Source organism: Spermophilus citellus, assembly GCF_964194105.1.
Source record: "Spermophilus citellus genome assembly, chromosome: 16".
NCBI classification, from domain to species: domain Eukaryota; kingdom Metazoa; phylum Chordata; class Mammalia; order Rodentia; family Sciuridae; genus Spermophilus; species Spermophilus citellus.
In genome coordinates, this window is record NC_138196.1 from 79,169,789 (window position 1) to 79,190,513 (window position 20,725).

Genomic DNA, 20,725 nt, shown 5'->3' on the forward strand with positions numbered 1-20,725 from the left:
ATAATGCCTTTATTTTATTTTTATTTGGTACTGAGGATTGAACCCAGAGCCCTGCACATGCTAGGTGAGTGTTCTACTGCTAAGCCACAACCCCAGCCTCTCCAGTTCTTTTTTTTCTCCCTCTTTTTTTGTTTTGTTTGGCTAAGGGTCTTGCTTAATTGTGTAGGGCTCATTAAGTTGCTGAGGCTGGCCTTGAACTTGCAGTCCTTCTGCCTCAGCCTCCCCAGTTGCTGAGATTACAGGAATGTGCCACTGAGCTCAGCTAATACTACTTGTTTCCTATTTCATATTTTAGTTGAGAGCTATAGCTTTCTACTTTGCTCTGTCACTTGTTTGTGGCAAAATTGTCTCGTAGTATAATAATACTCATAGTTTCTAATGTTCATTGGGCATTTTCTATATTTCAGGTACTGTTATTAGTGCATTGTATGTAATAGCTCAGTTAATCCTCTCAAAACCGGTTCCTATTCAAAAATATTGGCCGAGTACTGGTGTCATCCTTATTTGACAGATGGGTAAGCTGAGACATAGAGAAGTTAAATAATTTGTCCAGAGGTAAATAACTAATAATTGGCAGAGCTGGGATTTGGAATTAGGTCATCTGTCTCCAGAGTCCATGCTCTTATCTTCTGGGCTACATCATTTTATATCCTACTTCTCTTTCCTACTGCCTCAGAGAAAGCAGCTGTTCTTTGGGGACAATACTTCCTTTGGGCCCTTGATGTAATCCAGCCGCCTCCTCTTTAGATCCTCATTGACACATGCAGCCACTTCCTTTCCATAATCACATTCATGTTGGTCTTGCCATACCCTCAAATGAGAATGGTCTTTCATCTCTGCATTTTTTTAAACTGTATATTCGCTGTGTAGATCAGCCCTAAAGAAAGAGTTCTACCCCAACTCAGGTCACCTAATCACCACACACATGACCTGTTCTTATATCCTATTCTCTTCTTACTTAAGCTTCTATAATACTTGGCCCCTTCCCTGAAACATCATGTTCAGTAAACATTTGCTAAATAAATACGTAAATGATTATCCCCTTTTGAGTATGAACTCATTATATTATACTCATTTTCCTTTCATAACTTTAGTAGTTTTACTTCTCTTTTAGTTGGTTATGCTCCTAATTATATAATTGTTAATTTCTAGTGAACATTCTATTTTTGTCAAGCAAGCACCATGCTTTCTAGTAAGCTTCCCTTTAGTTCCATTTGCAGCACGAACACCATTCTCCTCTCGATTCCCACATTGCTCTCTATTGTGTTATCATTTCACAGTTACTGTATACAAAACTACTATGCCCCAGTAACTTCCTTTTAAAAGTACTTTTATAAGTATCAATTATATTGAAAGCTATTTTTTTTGTCCTTCACTTAATCGAGCAATTCTAAAGTTAAATTTGCCATTTTCCTTAAAACTGTCCTTTACTCAGATGTCCTTAGCCTGTTATCTATGGACTTTCAGCCTGGCTTTAACCTGTTTTTCCAACTTTTTAAACTTCTGTACCTTTACAGGGAAAGTTTCCATCTTTCTACTGAGTTGGTCTACCCATAGTTCTCAAATTACATGCATCCTGTGTTTATACCTTCACACAGGTGGCCTGTCTGCTCTCAGCTTCATCTCTGTCTGCACTGCATATCTTCAGCCCACTCTTTTTTTGGGTTCATTTTCCATGACCATCTCTCCAGCACACATTAAATCCTGTCTGAATCTAGAAGCATTTACTGGTGCTTGATGTGGGGTAGGTAAATGTATTTTATCACAGTGTACTTGAAAGGACCGTGCCTTGTGCCTTGCACCTTCTGATGTACCAGGCACTTAGGTAGTCTCTGTGCATACTTTGCATACTTGGTTAACATTAGTTGAAAATGATGTGAGCACCCCACAGATGTCTCTAAATGGATTAAAATTGGAAGATAGGATGACTGTCAGGGTTTCTTAGCAGTCACAATTAAAAGAAAACCTGGTAAAATTTTAGAGAAAAGCAAAGGAATCATTATTTATGATGAAGGTTACATCTGGGAGCTAGGGTTAGGGTTACAATCAGGGAACAGCCTGCAGAAGTGATTACTTTATAATTATTTAATAAAGTATATTTATGTTTTATGCTCTATTTTATGAGTATATAATATTTTGTCTAAGAAAGTTGTTCTCAACCAGAAACATTTGGCAATGTCTAGAGACATACCAAGAGGGAGGCTAGTGAGTAGAGGTCAAAGAAGTTGCTGAACATCATACAGTGCACTAGGCAGACTCCCACCCGAAGAGCGTCTAGTCCCAAAGGTCCATGTGCTGAGGTTGAGAAAAGGTAGTTAGAGTACCTGCTAGAATAGAAGCCGGAGCAGTGTTTGGAAGTAGACCTGCATTGTGCCTCATCTTGGGCCTCTCCACCATAGTCTTCTGGTTTTCTTTCTGGTGTTTGAGGGTAAGAAGAAGTCGCTTACTCATGAATTTTGTTCTTTTGTTTCCCTGATATTCACAGATCTTAAAGCCTCTGTGGTCACATGGTGAAGGGTAGGCAAGTAACAGGAGTTAATGATGTTACTTAAACGTTATCCTTTCGGTAGCTTGTGCTTGAAATATCATGATCTTGATAACGCTAGATGCTTTACTGAAATTTCAGGGTGAAAACCAAAACAGCTGCCAAATATGGCCTTTCAGCTCAGCCCCGCCTAGTGGACATCATCGCTGCAGTCCCTCCTCAGTATCGGAAGGTCTTGGTCCCCAAGTTAAAGGCAAAACCCATCAGGACTGCCAGTGGGGTGAGTGATTCAACTCATTAAATATTGATACAGGAAGTTGGATGGCGGTGGGTGATTCAGACTCAGAAAGTCTGTTATGTGCTAGAGTGGAGACATGCAGAACACTAGGAGCAGAGAGAGGAAACCAGTTAGTTGTGTTTAAATGAATAGATGATGTTTTGATGTCTTTAAAAATAAAGATTGAGACTTGGTGATAATCACTGTGATAAATGTCGGCCCGCTAAAACTGATAGCTTTCAATATAATTGATACTTATAAAAGTACTTTTAAAAGGAAGTTACTGGGGCATAGTAGTTTTGTATACAGTAACTGTGAAATGATAACACAATAGAGAGCACTGTGGGAATCAAGAGGAGAATGGTGTCTGTGCTGCAAATGGAACTAAAGGGAGGCTTACTAAAAAGCATGGTGCTTGCTTGACCTGTAAGTGATCCTCAGGTAAGTGGGCAAGAGCAGGCTCCAATGGTAAGGAGAGCAAAGGTACCGGGAACCAATGTGCAGTTGGGTAATGCAGAGGGCCTGGTATGTGCAGGGACACTGAGTACACCAGACTAATGGGAGCCAAGGGTTCTTTTGGAAAAGCAGCAGGACATGAATTTGGGTTCAGCTGTGAAAGATCTTAAATATCTGGCAAAGAAGCTAGATAATCAGAAATTTAAAAGGATTCTGAGAAGAGGAATGATAAACAGTAGATTTCAGCATACAGGGTAGTTTGGAAACAGAACGACTTGTTTGGAGACTTTGGTCTGAGTTCTATGTGAAGTGTAGAAATTTTAGAGATTGTTTTAGCATTTACTTCTTTACTTTCTTTATAGACATGGCTTGAATTTTAGGTCTGAGCATTACATATGAGCTTACTACTATGGAAGACAAAGGTTTAGTAACTTTTCAATACAACCTGTCCAGCTGGCTTCCATGGTGACAGCCTGCCTAATTCTCTTTCTGTCTGATCATTTCTGTCCCTTTCTTGGAGGGCTACTCTTGTTTTTGCTTGTAGTCCTGGGTGCATTGTATTTAGGACTGTATATGCTTTCCTTGGTAATCTGATTCAGTTGTTTATTTCTCCTTTTTTTGTACAGGGATTAAACCTAGGGTCTCAACATGCTAGGCAAGGGCTTTACCACTAAGTTATATCCTTAGACCTTTATATTTTTTATTATGAGACAGGATCTCACTGAGTTGCTCAGACTGACCTTGAATTTGGAATCCTCCTGCCTAAGCCTCCCCTGTTGTGAGATTACAGGCATGTGCCACCATGTCTGGCTCATTTGATGTTTTAAGTATAGCTGTGTGCTGACCCTCTGCTGCAAACTTTCCCCAACCTCAGACCATGCCTTACCTGATAGATATTTGTCCATTGCCTCAAGTACAGTTTAGCCAAAACTAACCTTGGACTTGCCCATTGGTCTTTGCTACTCAGTTTCCAAAAAATGTGAAATGCATCATCTGTTCCTCCCAGCACTGGTAGAAATGTTTTGGCCGTTATTATTTCTTTTTTAGATTATTACAGTCATTTCCCAACTGTTCTACTTTGTCTTATGTGCATCAAATCCATCTTTGACATCACTGGAGTAATTGATCAAAAAAATACCAGAAGCACACAGTTATCCTTATGTGCCACCATTCCCTCCCCACCCTGGTTTCCCTGTGTTGGTTTGATACATTTGTTACAATTGATGAATCAATTTTGCTAGGTTATTATTAATTAAAACCTATTGTTTGCATTAGTGTTTATTCTCTGTTTCATTGGATGGGTTTTACCAAGTGCATAATGTCATGTAGCCATACAGTGCTGTATGAACTAGTTTCACTGCCCTTAAACTCTTTTCATTCCTCCCTCCTGATGATCCAAATCTAATCTGATAATTACTGATCTATTTAGTTCTTCCATAGTTTTGCTTTTTCCAAAATGTCATATAATTGGAGTCATACAATACAGTGTAGAGCCTTTTCAGATTGGCTATTTTGACTTAGCAATGTGCTTTTAAGTTTCCTCCTAGTGAAAAGAAGAACTCAAATTAGCACCATTTACCAATGATATGATTCTATACCTAGAAGACCCCAAAAAAATTCCACCAGAAAACTTCTAGAACTAATAAATGAATTCAGCAAAGTAGCGGCATATAAAAATCAACACCCATAAATCAAAGGCATTTCTGTATATCAGTGACAAACCCTCTGAAAGGGAAACGAGGAAAACTGCCCATTTACAATAACCTCAAAAAAATAAAATACTTGGGAATCAACTTAACAAAAGAGGTAAAAGACCTCTACAACAAAAACTACGGAACACTAAAGAAAGAAATGAAAGAAGACCTTAGAAGATGGAAAGATCTGTCTTGTTCTTGGATAAGCAGAATTAATATTGTCAAAATGACCATATAACCAAAAGCACTATACAGATTCAGTGCAGTTCCAATCAAAATACCAATGACATTCTTCATAGGAATAGAAAAAGCAGTTATGAAATTCATCTGGAAAAATAAGAGACCCAGAATAGCTAAAGCAATCCTTAGCAAAAAGAGTGAAGCCTGTGGCATCACTATACCAGACTTAAACTACACTACAGAGCAATAGTAACAAAACTGCATGGTATTGGCACCAAAATAGATTGTAGACCAGTGGTACAGAATAGGGGACACAGAGACAAACCCACATAACTACAGTTATCTTGTATTAGTCAAAGGTGCCAGAAACGTATATAAGAGAAAATATAGTCTCTTCAACAAATGGTGCTGGGAAAACTGGAAATCCACATGTAACAAAATGAAATTAAACCTCTATCTCTCACCATGCACAAAACTCAAATCAAAGTGGATCAAGGACCTAGGAATTAAACCAGAGACCTTGTGCCTAATGGAAGAAAAAATAGGCCCAAATCTCCATCATGTCGGATTAGGCTCCAACTTTCTTAATAAGACTCCTATAGCGCAAGAATTAAAACCAGAAACCAATGAATGGGATGGATTCAAACTAAAAAGTTGCTTCTCAGCAAAAGAAACAATCGAACAATCTCTATTCAGTGAGGTGAATAGAGAGCCTACAGAATGGGAGCAAATCTTTACCACAAGCATATCAGATAGAACACTAATCTCTAGGATATATAAAGCACTCAAAAACCTTAACACCAAAAAAACAAATAACCCAATCAATGAATGGGCCAAGGAACTGAACAGACACTTCAAGAAGATTATATATAATCAGTCAACAAATATATGAAAAAATGTTCAACATCTCTAGCAATTTCAGAAATGCAAATCGAAACTAAGATTTCATCTCAATCCTGTTAGAATGGCAGCTATTAAGAATACAAACAACAATAATTGTTGGTGAGGAAGTGGGGAAAAAGGCACACTCATACATTGCTGGCGGGACTGCAAATTGCTGCAGCCAATATGGAAAGCAGTATGGAGATTTCTTGGAAAACTGGGAATGGAGCTACCATTTGACACAGCTATCCCACTCCTCAGTCTATACCCAAGGACTTAAAAACAGCATACTGCAGGGACAACAGCCACATCAATGTTTATAGCAGCACAGTTCACAATAACTAAACTGTGAAAGCAATCTAGATGCCCTTTAGTAGATGAATGGATAAAGAAAATGTGGTATATATACACAATGGAATATTACTCAGCATTAAAAGAGAATAAAATCATGGCATTTGCAGGTAAATGGATGGAGTTGGAGAATATAATGCTAAGTAAAGTAAGCCAATCCCAAAAAATCAAATGCTGAATGTTTTCTCTGATATAGGGATGCTGATTCATAATGGAGTTGGGGGAGGGGAGTGTAGGAGGAATAGATGAACTCTAGATAGGGCAAAGGGGAGGGAGGGAGTGGGGGGGCTGGGGGTAGGAATGACGGCGGAATGTGATGGACATCATTACCCTAAGTACATGTATGAAGACATCATGGTGTGATTCTATTTTTGTGTACAACCAGAGATAGGAAAAATTGGGCTCTATGTGTAAAATATGAATTGTAATGCATTCTGTTGTCTCATATAACAAATTAGAATTAAAAAAAAAGTTTTCTCCTTGTCTTCATGGCTTGGTAGCGCATTGCTTTTTGTTGCTGAATGATGTTCCATCATGTGGATGTACCCTTTGTCCATTTACCTATTGAAGGGTATCTTGTTTGCTTTTAGTTCTTGGCAGTTATGAACATAGCTGCTGTAAACACTCAAGATTTTTGTATACATGTACATTTCAGTTCATTTGAGTAAATATCAGGGAGTGTGATTGTTGAGTTGTATAAGTATGTTTAGCTTTGTAAGAAACTGCCAAATTATTTTTCCAGAGAAGCTGTTTGATTCTGTATTCCCACCAGCAACAAATGAGCATTGTTGTTGTTCAGTAGCCTTTTTACCATTTAGTGTTATCATTATTTTGGATTTTAGTCGTAATGATAGTTATGTAGTGATATCTCTTAATTGTTTTAATTTAAAGTTCCCTAATGACATAGGATTTTGAGCATTTTCACATGGATTTATTTACCATCTATAGATCTTCTTTGGGGAGGTGTCTGCTCAAATCTTTTGTACTATTTCTAATTGGGTGTTGTTTTCTTATTAAGTTTTAAGAATTCTTTGTGTGTGTGTATTGTGCGAATATTCCATTCTGACGCTTGACCTTTTATTATCTTAACAGTGTCTTTCTTAGAACACAACTTTTAAGTTTTAATGAAATGCAGCTTCCCAGTTTATTTTCTTTAATGGATTACATTTTGGGTATTATTTTTATGAGACCCAAGGTCACCTAGATCTTTCTACCTTCTGAAAGTTTTATAGATTTGTATTTTATAATTCAGTGTATGATCCAGTTGGAGTTTGTATTTTTTGAGTGTTTGCTTCTTCTGTGTGTAACACTCTGATTGTTGTTATTCTTAATAGTATCAATATTAGTAGTAATAAAACAATAGCTACTTTATGTATCAGCCACTGTGCCAGGTACTTTATGTATGTTTTCTAATTTGATCCTCATAGCAGTCTTTTTTTTTTTTTTTTTTAAAGAGAGAGTGATAGAGGGAGAGAGAGAGAGAGAGAATTTTTCAATATTTATTTTTTAGTTATCGGCGGACACAACATCGTTGTTTGTATGTGGTGCTGAGGCTCGAACCCGGGCCGCACGCATGCCAGGCGAGCGCGCTACCGCTTGAGCCACATCCCCAGCCCCCTCATAGCAGTCTTAAGGGTTAGATAGTACTGTCTTCATTTTACAAAATGGGAAAATACATAGCAAAGGCAGAAAAAATATTTAAACCTAGATCTTTCTCGTCGACTCCAAAGTCATTGCTTTTCTGTGAAACTACAGGGTTTCTTTGAAGTGTTTTAGGAAGTACGATGGGAAATGACGGGGGAGCTGTGGGAGCAGGTCTCATCTCTCCCTCACCCAGTCCAGTTGCTCTTATTTCTTTTGTGTATTGAATTCGAAGTAAAATGTTACTTGAAGGAGAGTGTGATTACTTTAAAAATACTTGAGAAACACTGACTTGCTTTCCTGGCCCCCCTTTCCTTACCCTCTTGGCTCAGCTTAACTTACTCAGCATGAATGTTCCATCTCAGAAAGGCTGCCTGACCCTGTTGACCTTGGGCATGGTCCTCATTTTCTACAAGCTTCTTACCCTGTTGTTTTGAAATGGCCTATCTGTGTCTTTCTCCCCTGCTGAGTAGTATGATTTCAGAAGGCCCAGGCAGTGCATTATCACTTCTATAGTCTTTGGGTCCACAGAGCTCTGTGTAATCTGGAACTGGCCCATAAGGGAGCCCCTCAATAAAAGATTATTGGATTATTGACTTCACCAATGAGGTATATGGTTGTCTCATTTTAAATTAAAAAATTTGCATGAAAATCCCAAGTTTTTATAGCATCATTTGCAATCAAGAGAAATGTAAACAAAGGTATAGTATTAATTTATAACTGCAACAATTAACAGTAGTAGATACTGTATTTACCATTGTAATTATGTAACCACTTCCTATTGCCTTTGCAGTGAGCTAAAATGTTGCCAGTATCTATTTAAATAAAGTCCCTATGACAGCAACAAAAAGTAAATTCCAAGGTTTTGGTTCCCAATTTTTAAGAGTTTCTTGCAGAATTACTTATTGAGGATTTCCTTACATCAGTATTTAGTGATTTAAATTATAATAAGTTTTATTGTAAGAAATAATCACAAACTTACAAAAAATTGAAAAGTACAATACACGGAACTTTCCCCCCCTGAACCATTTGAGAGTAAATTACAAAACTGATACTTCAGTGTATATTTTCTGCAAACAAGAATGTTTTCTCATATCACCATAATGTAGCCATCAAAACCCTGCAGTCAGACCTCATTCAGGTTTCACCAGCTGTTTCAATAATGTCTGGCAGGACCCAGCTGGCATTTAGTTGTCGTGTCTCTTGAATCTGGACACTTCCTCTGTCTTTCCTTGACTTCTTTACCTTAACCCTTCTGAAAATTTTGGGCTATCTTTTATCATGTCCCTCAATTTGAATTAATCAAATATTTCTTCATAATTAGACTCAGGTATTCATTCATCTTTGGCAGAAATATCACAGAGGTGTTAACTGCGAATCTACATACATACATGCGCACTGTTGTACATAACTTATTTCCATCTATGTTTATTGGTGTCTTAATCTGTATATATTGAAAATGCTGAGTTCAGAAAAATTCCTTTAATTTCATCCTGCTGCAGGGTTCACTCTGCTTCCCTCCCTTTCTGCCAGTAAGATACCTGGCTTGCATCAGCTTCAATGAATATCCTTACCTCACCTCTTGTCCTGCATCTCTGCCACCTGCTCCTTTCTTAGGCTGATACTTTCCTTACACAAACTGGCTCAGTCAGACCCTCAGAATATTTTGTACACAGTCTATGATAGTAAGACCCTATCTTCATAGTCTCTGCTGTGAATACTGAGATCTAGTGTGTCCATGAGGAATTGGGATTATAAAAGTTAAGTTTTTTATAATTTTAGAACATTGCATAAAGTGATTATTTTCTTGTAGGTTATTTTAGTATAACAGTAAATCAGAGAGAGAATCAGAATCACTGTGGCTACTTTGAAATGTAGTATAAAACTCGTATACAATTCATACATTCATTTTAAAAGTTATTGATATTGAAATGAGAGATCACCCTTAGACCTCCTTAAGAGTACAGCATTACTAATACCACTGAGGCTCTTTGCGCACTACTTTGATGACAAGCCTCTTGTTTCTTCTGAGGGATGACCACTCTCCAGCATTTTTTGTTAATTTTTCCTTAATAGTTTGTATTACTCTTCCTTTTATAGATTGCAGTTGTGGCTGTGATGTGTAAACCCCACAGATGTCCACACATCAGTTTTACAGGAAATATATGTGTGTAAGTAGAATTTTAAAAAGTTGCATGGGTATTTTTTAATTGAACTAGTAAATTCCCAAAACCCTTGATTAGTATATGCTGGTAATATTTGAAATGTTTATTTAATAGATTTATAGGTTCTCTGAAGCAGCAACTGTTAATAGGATATTTCAGTACTTTAAAAGTGGAATATATAAAGATTTTAATTTTTTACAATCTACAGAAACAAATACATAGGTTATGAAACTCAGAACAGTAGACCCTCTCATAAATGATTAAGCAAACCATGGAAATATGAATTGCAGAAATTTAAAATGAATTCTGATCAGAAAATTATCAAAATAAAAATTTATCATATAAATACTTAGATATTTGTAAGAATGAACAGCATGTATGTGTGACTCCAGGTGTGAAGATAGGAGGGAGATTTTTCTTGGGCATGATTGCCAAGAAAGCACCAGGTTGGTCCAACATGGAAAAATTTGTTATGTTCCCCTAAAAGTTAAATAAACCTCTAAAATAATAGTGACTATGGTATTTTGTAGATTAATGTAATAGTGCTCCTTTACCTAGTAATCTCACTTATCAGTAGAAAACTGCAAAGACTGTTCCATTAGGATTGAAAATGAAACTTGTTTCATGCCAGGATTTTATGGATACTGTAGGTACTTGAACTGGACTATTGAAATAGTTTTGTGTCTCACCTCCATGTCCTTTCATGGTATTGGCAGATACTGTCCTGGTGGACCTGATTCAGATTTTGAGTATTCAACGCAGTCTTACACTGGATATGAGGTAAAGTAATTTGAGGTTCTCCTGATCAAGTGTTACATTATTTTTCACCAATAGCATGGTCTTATAAGTACTCACTTTATTTAAATATTTTTTAAATTAATTTTTTTTCCCCCTAATTCTAAAAGCTGTTCATTCAGACAAGGTATTTTCCATGGTTCAATTTTTTGTTGTGGTGGTGGGGATTGAACTCTGGGCCACTTTGCCACCAAGCTATATCTCCAGGCCTTTTTTATTTTTTATTTTGAGACAAGGTATTGCTAAATTGCTGAGGCAGGCTTCAAACTGGAAATCCTCTTGCCTTAGCCTCCCTAATCATTGTTATTACAGTATGTGCCACTACACCCAGCCATGATTCAAATTTTTAAAAATACCAAGTCTGTCATTCAGTGCAAAGTCCCCTCATTCCTCTCTTCTAACCATCCTTTACTGCTCTTCCCCACAACAATCGGTCAGAGGTACCTGTTTCCTCTACATCCTGCAAAAACATCTTATGGGTTTGCGAATATGAATGTTTTTACCCTACTTCTTTATATAAAGGAGCATATCAAAACATAGTTCTGAACCCTGCCCTTTTCATTTCAGAACATGTCTCAGAACCTTTTACATAGTTTGATGGCTCTAGAGTATTCCATTGTGAGCAGGTAGCATCAAGGTTATTTGTAGAGGCATTGAAAACCATGTATATTTAAGAACTTTGTTCAAAAATTATTTTGCCACTTAAATTTTGAGTATGTTACACATCTGTATAAATGTATAGCCTTTGATAACCCTGGGGATTCCATAAGCCTTTCCACAAAAGGCAAGTGTTATCCAAGGAGACATCCTGCCTTTGAGGTCCCGGAGACTGGGTGGGGACAAGGCTAGCAAGATCCTTCTCAGGTTATTATTTGGAACCCTAACAAGACTAAGAAGGCAAAAATGAGATACAAACCATAGAGAATTTTAATTTTAATACAACCCTTCAGAACTACTTTTTGTTTTTTAATTTGATGTGGATATAATTGAATGTTTTTCGTTTTTCGTCTTAGCCAACCTCTATGCGAGCTATCCGTGCTAGATATGACCCTTATCTACAGACAAGACACCGGATAGAACAGGTAAATTTTTAAAAAGCATTCTTTTAAATTAGATTTTTGTCCTTAATAAGGTATTGTTGCATGGGCTGGGGTTGTGGCTGAGTGGTGGAGCGCTTGCCTCACACATGTGAGGCACTGGTTTGATCCTCAGCACCACATAAAAATCAGTAAATCAAGATGTTGCGTTCATCACTAAAAATAATATTTAAAAAAATAAATTATTGTTGCTTTATTTGGGTTTGGCATGAAATAAAAATTATGTTTTCCCCCTTGGAAATTTTTAATATTTGTTTGAGGGAGGGAGATTGTTTAGTGTTGCACAGCCTGGTCAAAGATCTATTTTATTGAGAGACAGTATTATATTCTTTAAGGGTTGTATATTCTCTAAATTTCTTTCAGTTTGTAGAAAGTCATTTATGAAGTGTTTGAGAGCTTTTAGACAATTGGTGAATGAGTTAATTTTAGCTTCGATAAGCCTGGTCAAGAAGTATTATGACTGGTTTGCTGGGTGAGGACAGAGAAATACTGCAAAGTGGTGAGAGAAACTTTTGGGGTATGAAATTGTTTTATGTAGTGGTCATGGCAGTGGTTGTACAACTCAAATATGCAACAGATTTCATTCATTGTGTACTTGAGGTTAGTGGATTTTATTGTAAAAATTAACTCAGTGTTGCTGATTAAAAACAAGTATTGTATAAGTCTGCACTGTTCAAGAAATCTGAAATTTATGGATTTTTTTGGTTGTTTATAAGTTTACTTTAAACTTGTCCAATTTTAAAAATATGAATACCACAGTTGTCATAGTTATATATGGTAGGGAAAACTTAAAGTCTAAAATGGAAAGTACATACCTCAGTCAATAAGTTGCTTCCAGGTTTATTTAACTCTATTAGTGAATACCCTGCAGTTCTCATTTCATGTCACTGTCCCGTAAGCATATGTGGGACAGTATTGTCAGCAGTAGGAAAGGGCCTCACCTGGGTGAGCCTAGTAGTTGGGAAAAGTATGTTCTGAAGTGACTTTGGCTTCTTCTTTTTTTTTTTAGCCATGATACTTAACTTGTGTAAAATGTACAACTCTGTTTCAATAGAATGGGAATGTTTGTTTTCACCAAAAAAGAGCATGGGTTTTGTGTTATTATTGTTGTTTTTTGCATCTTATTCATTTATTTGGGTGCTAAGGATCTAACCGAGGGAGGAGCATGGGTTTTAGAGATTCGGAAACTAACAGAACAATTCTTTTAGCTGTTGGTGCACTAGAATCAACTGAGTAACTTCTAAGACATGGGGCAGATCTTTACCTCTGGAGATTTTGCTTACATCTGGCTTAGGGTCCTCCTGGCAAGAAATTTTGCAAAAGCTGCCAGGGGATTTTGATGTGTATCCCTTGTAAACAACCATAGATTCAGAAGTAGAGTATTCTTTTAGTGTCAAAGTCTAGATGTATACATATCCAGTTGTTGTTTTTTATAGATTGTTGTTTGCCATTTCAGAAACAAATATTTTTAAAGGTGCCTTTGTCTGCAGTTACAATAGTCATTTTTTATTTGGTAAAAGTTTAGTTCATAATTTGGTTCTTTGACTCTGGTTTCCTCAAGCCTGAGATAGAACAAGAAACTTAAATACCTGTTTTTTAAAAAGAATCTTGACTTATTGTAATTGACAAAATGAAAGATTATGCTGTCCCTTAGTAAGAAGAGACATAGTATTTTTTTTTCATCTATCAGACATTCACTTTCAATTTTTTCCTCCAGAAAACAGGCTTGAGAGGCCACCTGTGCCCATAATCTTCAATTTTAAACTGCTTTCTTGATTTTCCTTCTAATCTAGTGTTTTTGTTTCTTCTGTTACTTGATATCCTGATGAGGTTGTATAATCATACAAGCATAATTGTTTAATAGTCATAAACGACGCATCTTCCTTAATCCCCAAGGAATACCAGAGTCTGGCATAAAATACATGATCAGTGAATATTTGTGTTGTATTTTATCACCTTTACTGTTTTCTAGATGATATTTCTGGTGTTTTTAATTTCCATTTAACTCTGAAGGTATTGGAATTAAGCCTCTTATTTTAACTCTCACCTTCACTCATTTGATCAGTAATTTTTTTCTTTCAGACTTGAGTCTGTTTTCTTATACACAGAATTAGTTAAGTGTGTTTAATTGCATCTCATTTTTGAACTATAATTGTTGAAATAAACACTGCCAAATAAAATTAGAAGTTTTGCAATAGCTCCTTAGAGTAGTTGCCTAAATCTTTCTAATGTTGATGATAAATTTATTTCTCTTTCAGTTAAAGCAACTTGGTCACAGTGTGGATAAAGTGGAGTTTATTGTGATGGGAGGAACATTTATGGCCCTTCCAGAAGAATACAGAGATTATTTTATTCGAAATTTACATGATGCCTTATCGGGACATACCTCCAACAATATTTACGAGGCTGTCAAGTAAGAAATCCTTATTTTTTTTACCCTGTTCAAAGTAATTGTCATTTTGTCCTCCTGGCAGCAGCCTCTGAGAATGCTTTTTAGCCTTCATCCATGGTCTTATTTCCTGTACTCTCTCCTGTTTTGTGTGAAAGGATTATTTTCATTGAAATAATCTTAAAAAAACATTGAATACGGCCCATTGATGTAGTAGTGTTCTCAAATAGAGTCACAGAATGGGGTCTCTAGAAGATCTTTTCAGACTTAGGCTGATCTAACTATGGGGTCTCAACTAAGACTTCCTTTGATTGAACTGGACTTTTCAGCCCACTTAATAAGAGGACTGGGTACTTACTATCAGAGACATTTAGCTGTTATAAAATCTAATGACTGTCATTTAAAAACTTAAGTTATCAGTGACTGTTAGTAATTTCTGTTTATGAATGGGCTCCTGTTTCATGCTGCTATAACAATACCTGACACTAAGTACTTTATGATGAACAGAAGTTTATTGTTTCATTGCTCTGGGGACTGGGATGTCTAGTATAAAGGTGCCAGCATCTGGAAAAGACCTTCTTGCCATGTCACCACCATGGTCATCATGGGTCTATATCAGAGCTGAGGAGGAAGGGACATGAGGAATGGAATAGGGAAGATATTTCCATTTGCTCTATGCACAGGCATTGTGATAGGTGTTTGATTCACTTATTTAATACTAATAGTAAGCCTTGAGTTAAGTATTCAGATTATCTCTGTTCTTCAGATGAAGAAACTGAGGCACCTTGCCCAGAGTTGCACAAGTTCATTGGTGGGGGACTGGGGACTACACTGTAGGCAGCTGTGCTTCAGAGCCTGAACTTACTGCAGTGGTAGAATCTGCTAGGTGGAAAAATCTAAATGAGTGGCTTTGCGTGTGTGCGCATGTGCGTCATCAGGGCTTGAAACTATTGGAAGGAAATGCTCGGTTTTTCTCATGTATCCACCACCTCAGGATTTTTTCTGGCTTCTCTTTTATAAAAGGTCAGGGAGTATTATACAGCTAATTACATGGTGGTTCAAACAGTGCCCCTCCTAGACTTTTTGTGATGGTAAGTAGGACCAGATTTTAAGTGGAACTAAAGGTAGCCTTATTACCCATATGAAAGCACTTCTTGACACACAGTAGGCTTAGGTAAACTTGTGAGAGGCTTTTGAAGGAATGATCAAATGACCTTGGTAGGTTTGCCTCTTGGAAATGGGGATAGAGATATTGTTTTAGTCAGCTTTTTTGCTGCTGTAGCTAAAGGACCCAACCAGCACAATTATAGAGGAGGAAGAGTTTATTTGAGGGCTCATGGTTTCAGAGGTCTTGGTCAGTAGAAGGCTGGCTCCATTCCTCAGGCCTCAAAGTGAGGCTGACATCATGGCAGGGTGGCAGAGGGAAGCAGCTCACGTCACAGTGATCAGGAAGCAGAGAGAGAAACTCCACTCTCCAGACACAAATATATGCCCAAAGCCATGCCCCAATTCTCACCTCTTCCAGCCACACCCTACCCCTTCAGTTACCACTCAGTTAATCCCTATCGGGATTAAATCACTGATTGGGTTAAGATTCATACAACCTGATCATTCCTCCTCTGAACCTTCTTGCATTGTCTTACATTTGGGCTTTTGGGGGACACCTCACATCCAAACCATAATAGATATATTTGTGTACTGTCCCTCTTTCCCCTATAGCTATCCTCGAGTTTGTAAAAGAAAAAGAATAGAGGGACTTTTTCTTAAATTTACTATCTCGGGTAACTCCAGGGCCTGTGTGAGGAACTCGCAGCTGGACAGGGCATGGTGAGCAGCCTTTCATTCGGCTGACCCTAGGGAATATGACAGGTGAGTTCTGTGACCTCAGTCATGTGATCTGTTCCCCAGGGGCTTGGAAGCAGGATGAGATGATGACTATTTTTACTGCTCATTCAAAACCTGATCATTCATGGATATGAGTCATGCTTAGTAAAACGCTGAAGTCTTCAAACTTTTAAGGAGTAATGATGTAATCCAGCTCATTCCTCTTAATACTGAAAGATCAAACTATAGCTTAGAAAAAAAATGTGACTTGAGGGAATAATTACCTCAGAAGGTGACTGACGGAAATTCATTCAGCTCTGAAAATTCTCTGGGGGTGTGATCTGTCAAGACCATTTTAATTTTTCTTCCTGAGGTTATATATACTCCTTTCTCAGTGTAGATTTCTTGAGTCGATGATCTTGCATATTGAGTAAAATTGAGCTATAAATATATTAAATGTTTGCCTGCCCCCTCCAAAAAGTCTGCCACACACAGCTTTCCACAATCTGCAGTTTGGTCCCTTGATCATCTGAAGCAGCCAACTAATTTGATCTCTAGGATGCAGCTAATTGACACTTTCATCATTTGAAACCCTTTAACAATTTTGCTTTATTCTTGGGAAGTTTTATATGTGCAGAAATGTTCTAGTTTCAGGTGGTGTTGGAGTGTAAGTTATATGTCACTAGGGTAAAAATGGGGTTTTGTGTGATGGCTAGCTAACTCTGGATGGCAGTGTGTTTGTCCAAAAAGCCCTTGGAGAACAAAGCCTCTTTCAGTGGCAAGTGAGGCAAAGCCAGCATTGTTATTTCTGTTCTTGAGTTTACCTCAAGAGGGCAACACACACTTTACTTTCAGATAAAAATTTGTATATGATTTGAGCCCTCATTGTGACAGATCTCATGAATGGCTCTTAGGAAATAATAAAAATACAATCCAGGAGCCATAAAACCCTTCATAATGTCATACTGAGTCTGCCAGCCCACACTCCATATTTTGCTCTGGTCACCATACACTGAGACAATGTGGAAAAGCCAATTTTGGACTCTTTGTTGCTTTGTTTTAATAGGGTTTTTGCTGTAATAGGGTTGTTATTCATTCTTAGAGAAACAATTGTGTTATTTGTAGAAGTAGTAGTCTGATTAGCACTAGAGAACAGGAGAAAGAAAATTATTTTCAAATCTTAGCATCATTGGGAAATAAGGAACAGCCCAGAAAAAAACTGTCTTTGAAATGCTGTTTTGTTCAGATTCTTTGGATTTAACCTTGCTGTTGCTGTCTTGCATAGAGGGTGTTCAGGAAAGCCGGTTGGTTTACTAGGATAGCCCCCTTCCTCAAGGATGTAGGTAATAAATTTCAGGTTCATCTTATTGCTAATTGACGTTAGTTGTTTTTGCTTACTAACCACACTGGTGTAACACTGATTTTCACAAGCCTAGAAGGGTGTTTTTAAAGATTCATTTTAAACTAGGTTAAAATTATATATTGTGGCAGATGAGTAAACAGTTTTTTTGTTTGTTCGTTTGTTTTTAATTTTGTTGTTTTATTTGGTACTGGGGATTGAACCCAGGAGTATTTAACCAGTGGGCCACATACCCAGCTCTTCTCTTAATTTTTTATATTGAGACAGGGTCTCACTATGCTGCTGAGGCTGGCTTTGAACTCACGATCCTCCTGCCTCAGCCTCCCAAGTCACTGGGATTACAGGTGTGATCACTGCCCCTAGCAAATCAACAGTTTTTAAGGTTAAGAGTTTTCATTCAAAATAGGGCCCAGCTTCATTATTAGCTCAGGTGTTCCTGTTTTCCTGTGTCTAATCTGAGTAAAGGTCTACTTCTTAATGTAAGAGGAGTCAGGGCAGGGAAAGCCCCAACAAGGTGAGTCTGGTTATCATTTGTGCAAGTTAGTACCAAGCAGTGCACAATATCCCTGTGGATGGAGAAATTGGAAAGCATAGTGCCGGAGGTCTGTTCAAGGACACAGCAGACAGGGAGGATTCACTGCATCAACACAGTGCTGACCACTCATGGCTGTCAGCTACTCTGAGACTCCCCTGTAGTCTCTGGAGAGCATCCTTCACTGGTGTCCACCATCTCCTAAAAATCATGGCTCTGGAAAAGGACCATCAGTGGGCTCTGAATCACCCTTTCACCAGAATGCATATGTTGCCAAATAACTCAGAACAGCCTTTTAGAAGAGTTTTATTCCTTTTTAATCAGCTCTGCCCAGAAGCAGTTTTACATTCCATCTTTAATGCTCCTTGGCTGTTTTCACAAGATGCAATTTAAAAGGGTAGTTACCCATTAAGAAGTGGGTGAGTCACACATTCTCCGTTGGAATTTTTAATTGATTTCCGTTCCTTAACTCTTCCCCCCCCCCCCATCGATGACTTTAAATCCTCCAACTGTGTCCTTATATGTCTTAGAAAAGACATATAGAGTGCTAGGGAATACTGGGTTCCAGGCCCCAGATCAGATTCATAGACTTGCACAGCTATGAAGGAAGCACAAACAACCCACGCAGGCTTGAAAGAGCTAGGACTGGCCCTGCACCGGCCCTCTTCAGGCAGGCCTCAGAACCTCCTGTACTCCTTCCCCCTCACTGATGTGTTGATTACTTCCTTCCATCGATACCTCGGTTTTCATAGACGGCAACAAGGGTCCTTAACATTGTCTGGCCAGCCAGGATACAGACTTGGTCAGGTTTTGGTATTAGTGTTGTGCAGCCTCAACAAAGCAAATAAGAAATTGTTTCCTCTTCTGTCTTCTAGAGGAGCTCATGTGAGACCAATGTTATTTCTTCCACAAGTGTTTGCTGGAATTCCCCAGTGAAACTGGGCTGGAATTCTCCTTATGGGAGATTTAGGTGATTCACTAATTCCTTTAACAGATAGATACAGGGCTACTCAGATTTTGTTTCATCCCTGCCTGTCCTTTTTAGTAAGTTTTTCAAGGAATTTGTTTATTTCATCCAAGTTGTCAGACTTGGGGATTATGTTTATAGTATTCTCTCAGAATGTTCTTACTCTCTGTAGGAACTTAGTGATCACCCCTCTTTCAGCCCTGGTGTTGATCCAGTTACCTTCTCTTTTTTTCTTGATTGTTGTTCTTTGGATGTTGTTTATTTCTCCATTTATTTCTGTTTTTATTTTTATTCACTATCTTTGGGTTTTCAGTGCTCTTCCTTTTCTAGTGACAAGTTGGGTATAGAAGCCTGGCCATTGTTTTCGACCTTTTTTCTTTTCTTATAAATATTTACAATGCTGTTTTTCCCTCTAAGCACTGCTTTACCTGAATACCCGCATTTTGATACTTTGTGTTTTAATTATTATTCATTTCTAAATATATTTGATACTCTATTTCTTACTTGATCCATGAATTGTATATCCATGAATTGAAGCCTACTCAGTATTTCCATTCTTAAAATTTATCAAGATTTATCTTGTAGCACAGTACATATTGTCTCTCTAGGTGAATATGGCATGTGTATTTGAAAAGAATGTGCATTCAATGGTTTAGGTGTTAAGTTCTGTAAGGATCATTCAGTCAAGGAGGTTGATGGTGTTATTCAGACGATATGTTGCCTTCCCATCACTATAACAAACACCTGGGGTAATCCACTCACAAAGAGAAAAGGTTGATTTGGGCTTGCTCAAGAGTTTTGGAGGTTTTAGGCCTTGGTCAGTTGGCCCCGTTGCTTTTGGGACTGTGGCAAAGAAGCACATCCTGGCACACAGTGTGGCTAAAGCAAAGCTGCTGCCTCCTGGTCAGGACATAAAAGATAGGAAGAAGGGGCCAGGGTTATGGCTTAGTGGTAGAGCACTTGCCTAGCATGCATGAGGCACTGGGTTCAATCCCTGGCACCACATAAAATAAAATAAAATAAAGGTATTGTGTCCATCTATAACTAAAAAAAAAAGAAAAGAGGAAGAAGGGTCCTCGATCCCACAGTGTTCTTGGAGAGCAGCCCTCCGTGACCTGAAGGCCTTCCACTGGGCCGTGCTTCAAACAGGGCCAAGCTGGGGAGCAGGCCTCTCATTTGGGCCTTTGGGGAATGTTGGGTGGTAGCAGATAGTCCTAGTCTTTGGGATTTTTGTCTTTTTTTTTTTACTCTTGTCTAGTTTTATCAATTGCTAAGAAAGAGGGATTTCAAAATCTCCAACCCTGATTCAAGAATTGTTTATTTCTCCTTTTAGTTATTTTAGTTTTTTACTTCATGTATTTTGAAGGCTTGTTATTAGGTAAATACACATTACTGTTATGAGTTTCTAATTTATGGATAAAAATTAACATTTTATAATTTCAAAATGTCCTTTTGTAACCCTAGGCTTGAAGTTGTCTTTATTTTATATTAATTCAGCCATTGTAGTCTTGTGTGCTTTCTGTTGCCCTGTGTTATCTTGTTCTGTTCATTTACTTTCCACACACATGTACCTTTATACTGACAGTGGGTTTCTTAGAGACTGTAGTCTATAGTTCTTGGGTCTTGTGGG

At 37.8% G+C, this 20,725-nt stretch overlaps 1 protein-coding gene across 4 annotated transcripts in view; it reads left to right on the forward strand.

Moving 5' to 3' along the window:
• The window catches only part of ELP3 (elongator acetyltransferase complex subunit 3), an 88,853-nt gene that overhangs the window by 3,363 nt on the left and 64,765 nt on the right, over positions 1-20,725 (forward strand). For 3 of the 4 annotated variants that reach the window (XM_081268924.1, XM_081268923.1, XM_081268922.1), the window contains exons 3-7: positions 2,627-2,765; positions 10,067-10,137; positions 10,848-10,911; positions 11,940-12,008; positions 14,282-14,436. In XM_081268924.1, coding sequence (XP_081125050.1) covers positions 2,627-2,765; positions 10,067-10,137; positions 10,848-10,911; positions 11,940-12,008; positions 14,282-14,436 — 498 coding nt within the window. The remainder of the gene's footprint in view (positions 1-2,626; positions 2,766-10,066; positions 10,138-10,847; positions 10,912-11,939; positions 12,009-14,281; positions 14,437-20,725) is intronic. The other variant, XM_081268925.1, reaches the window with a different exon arrangement.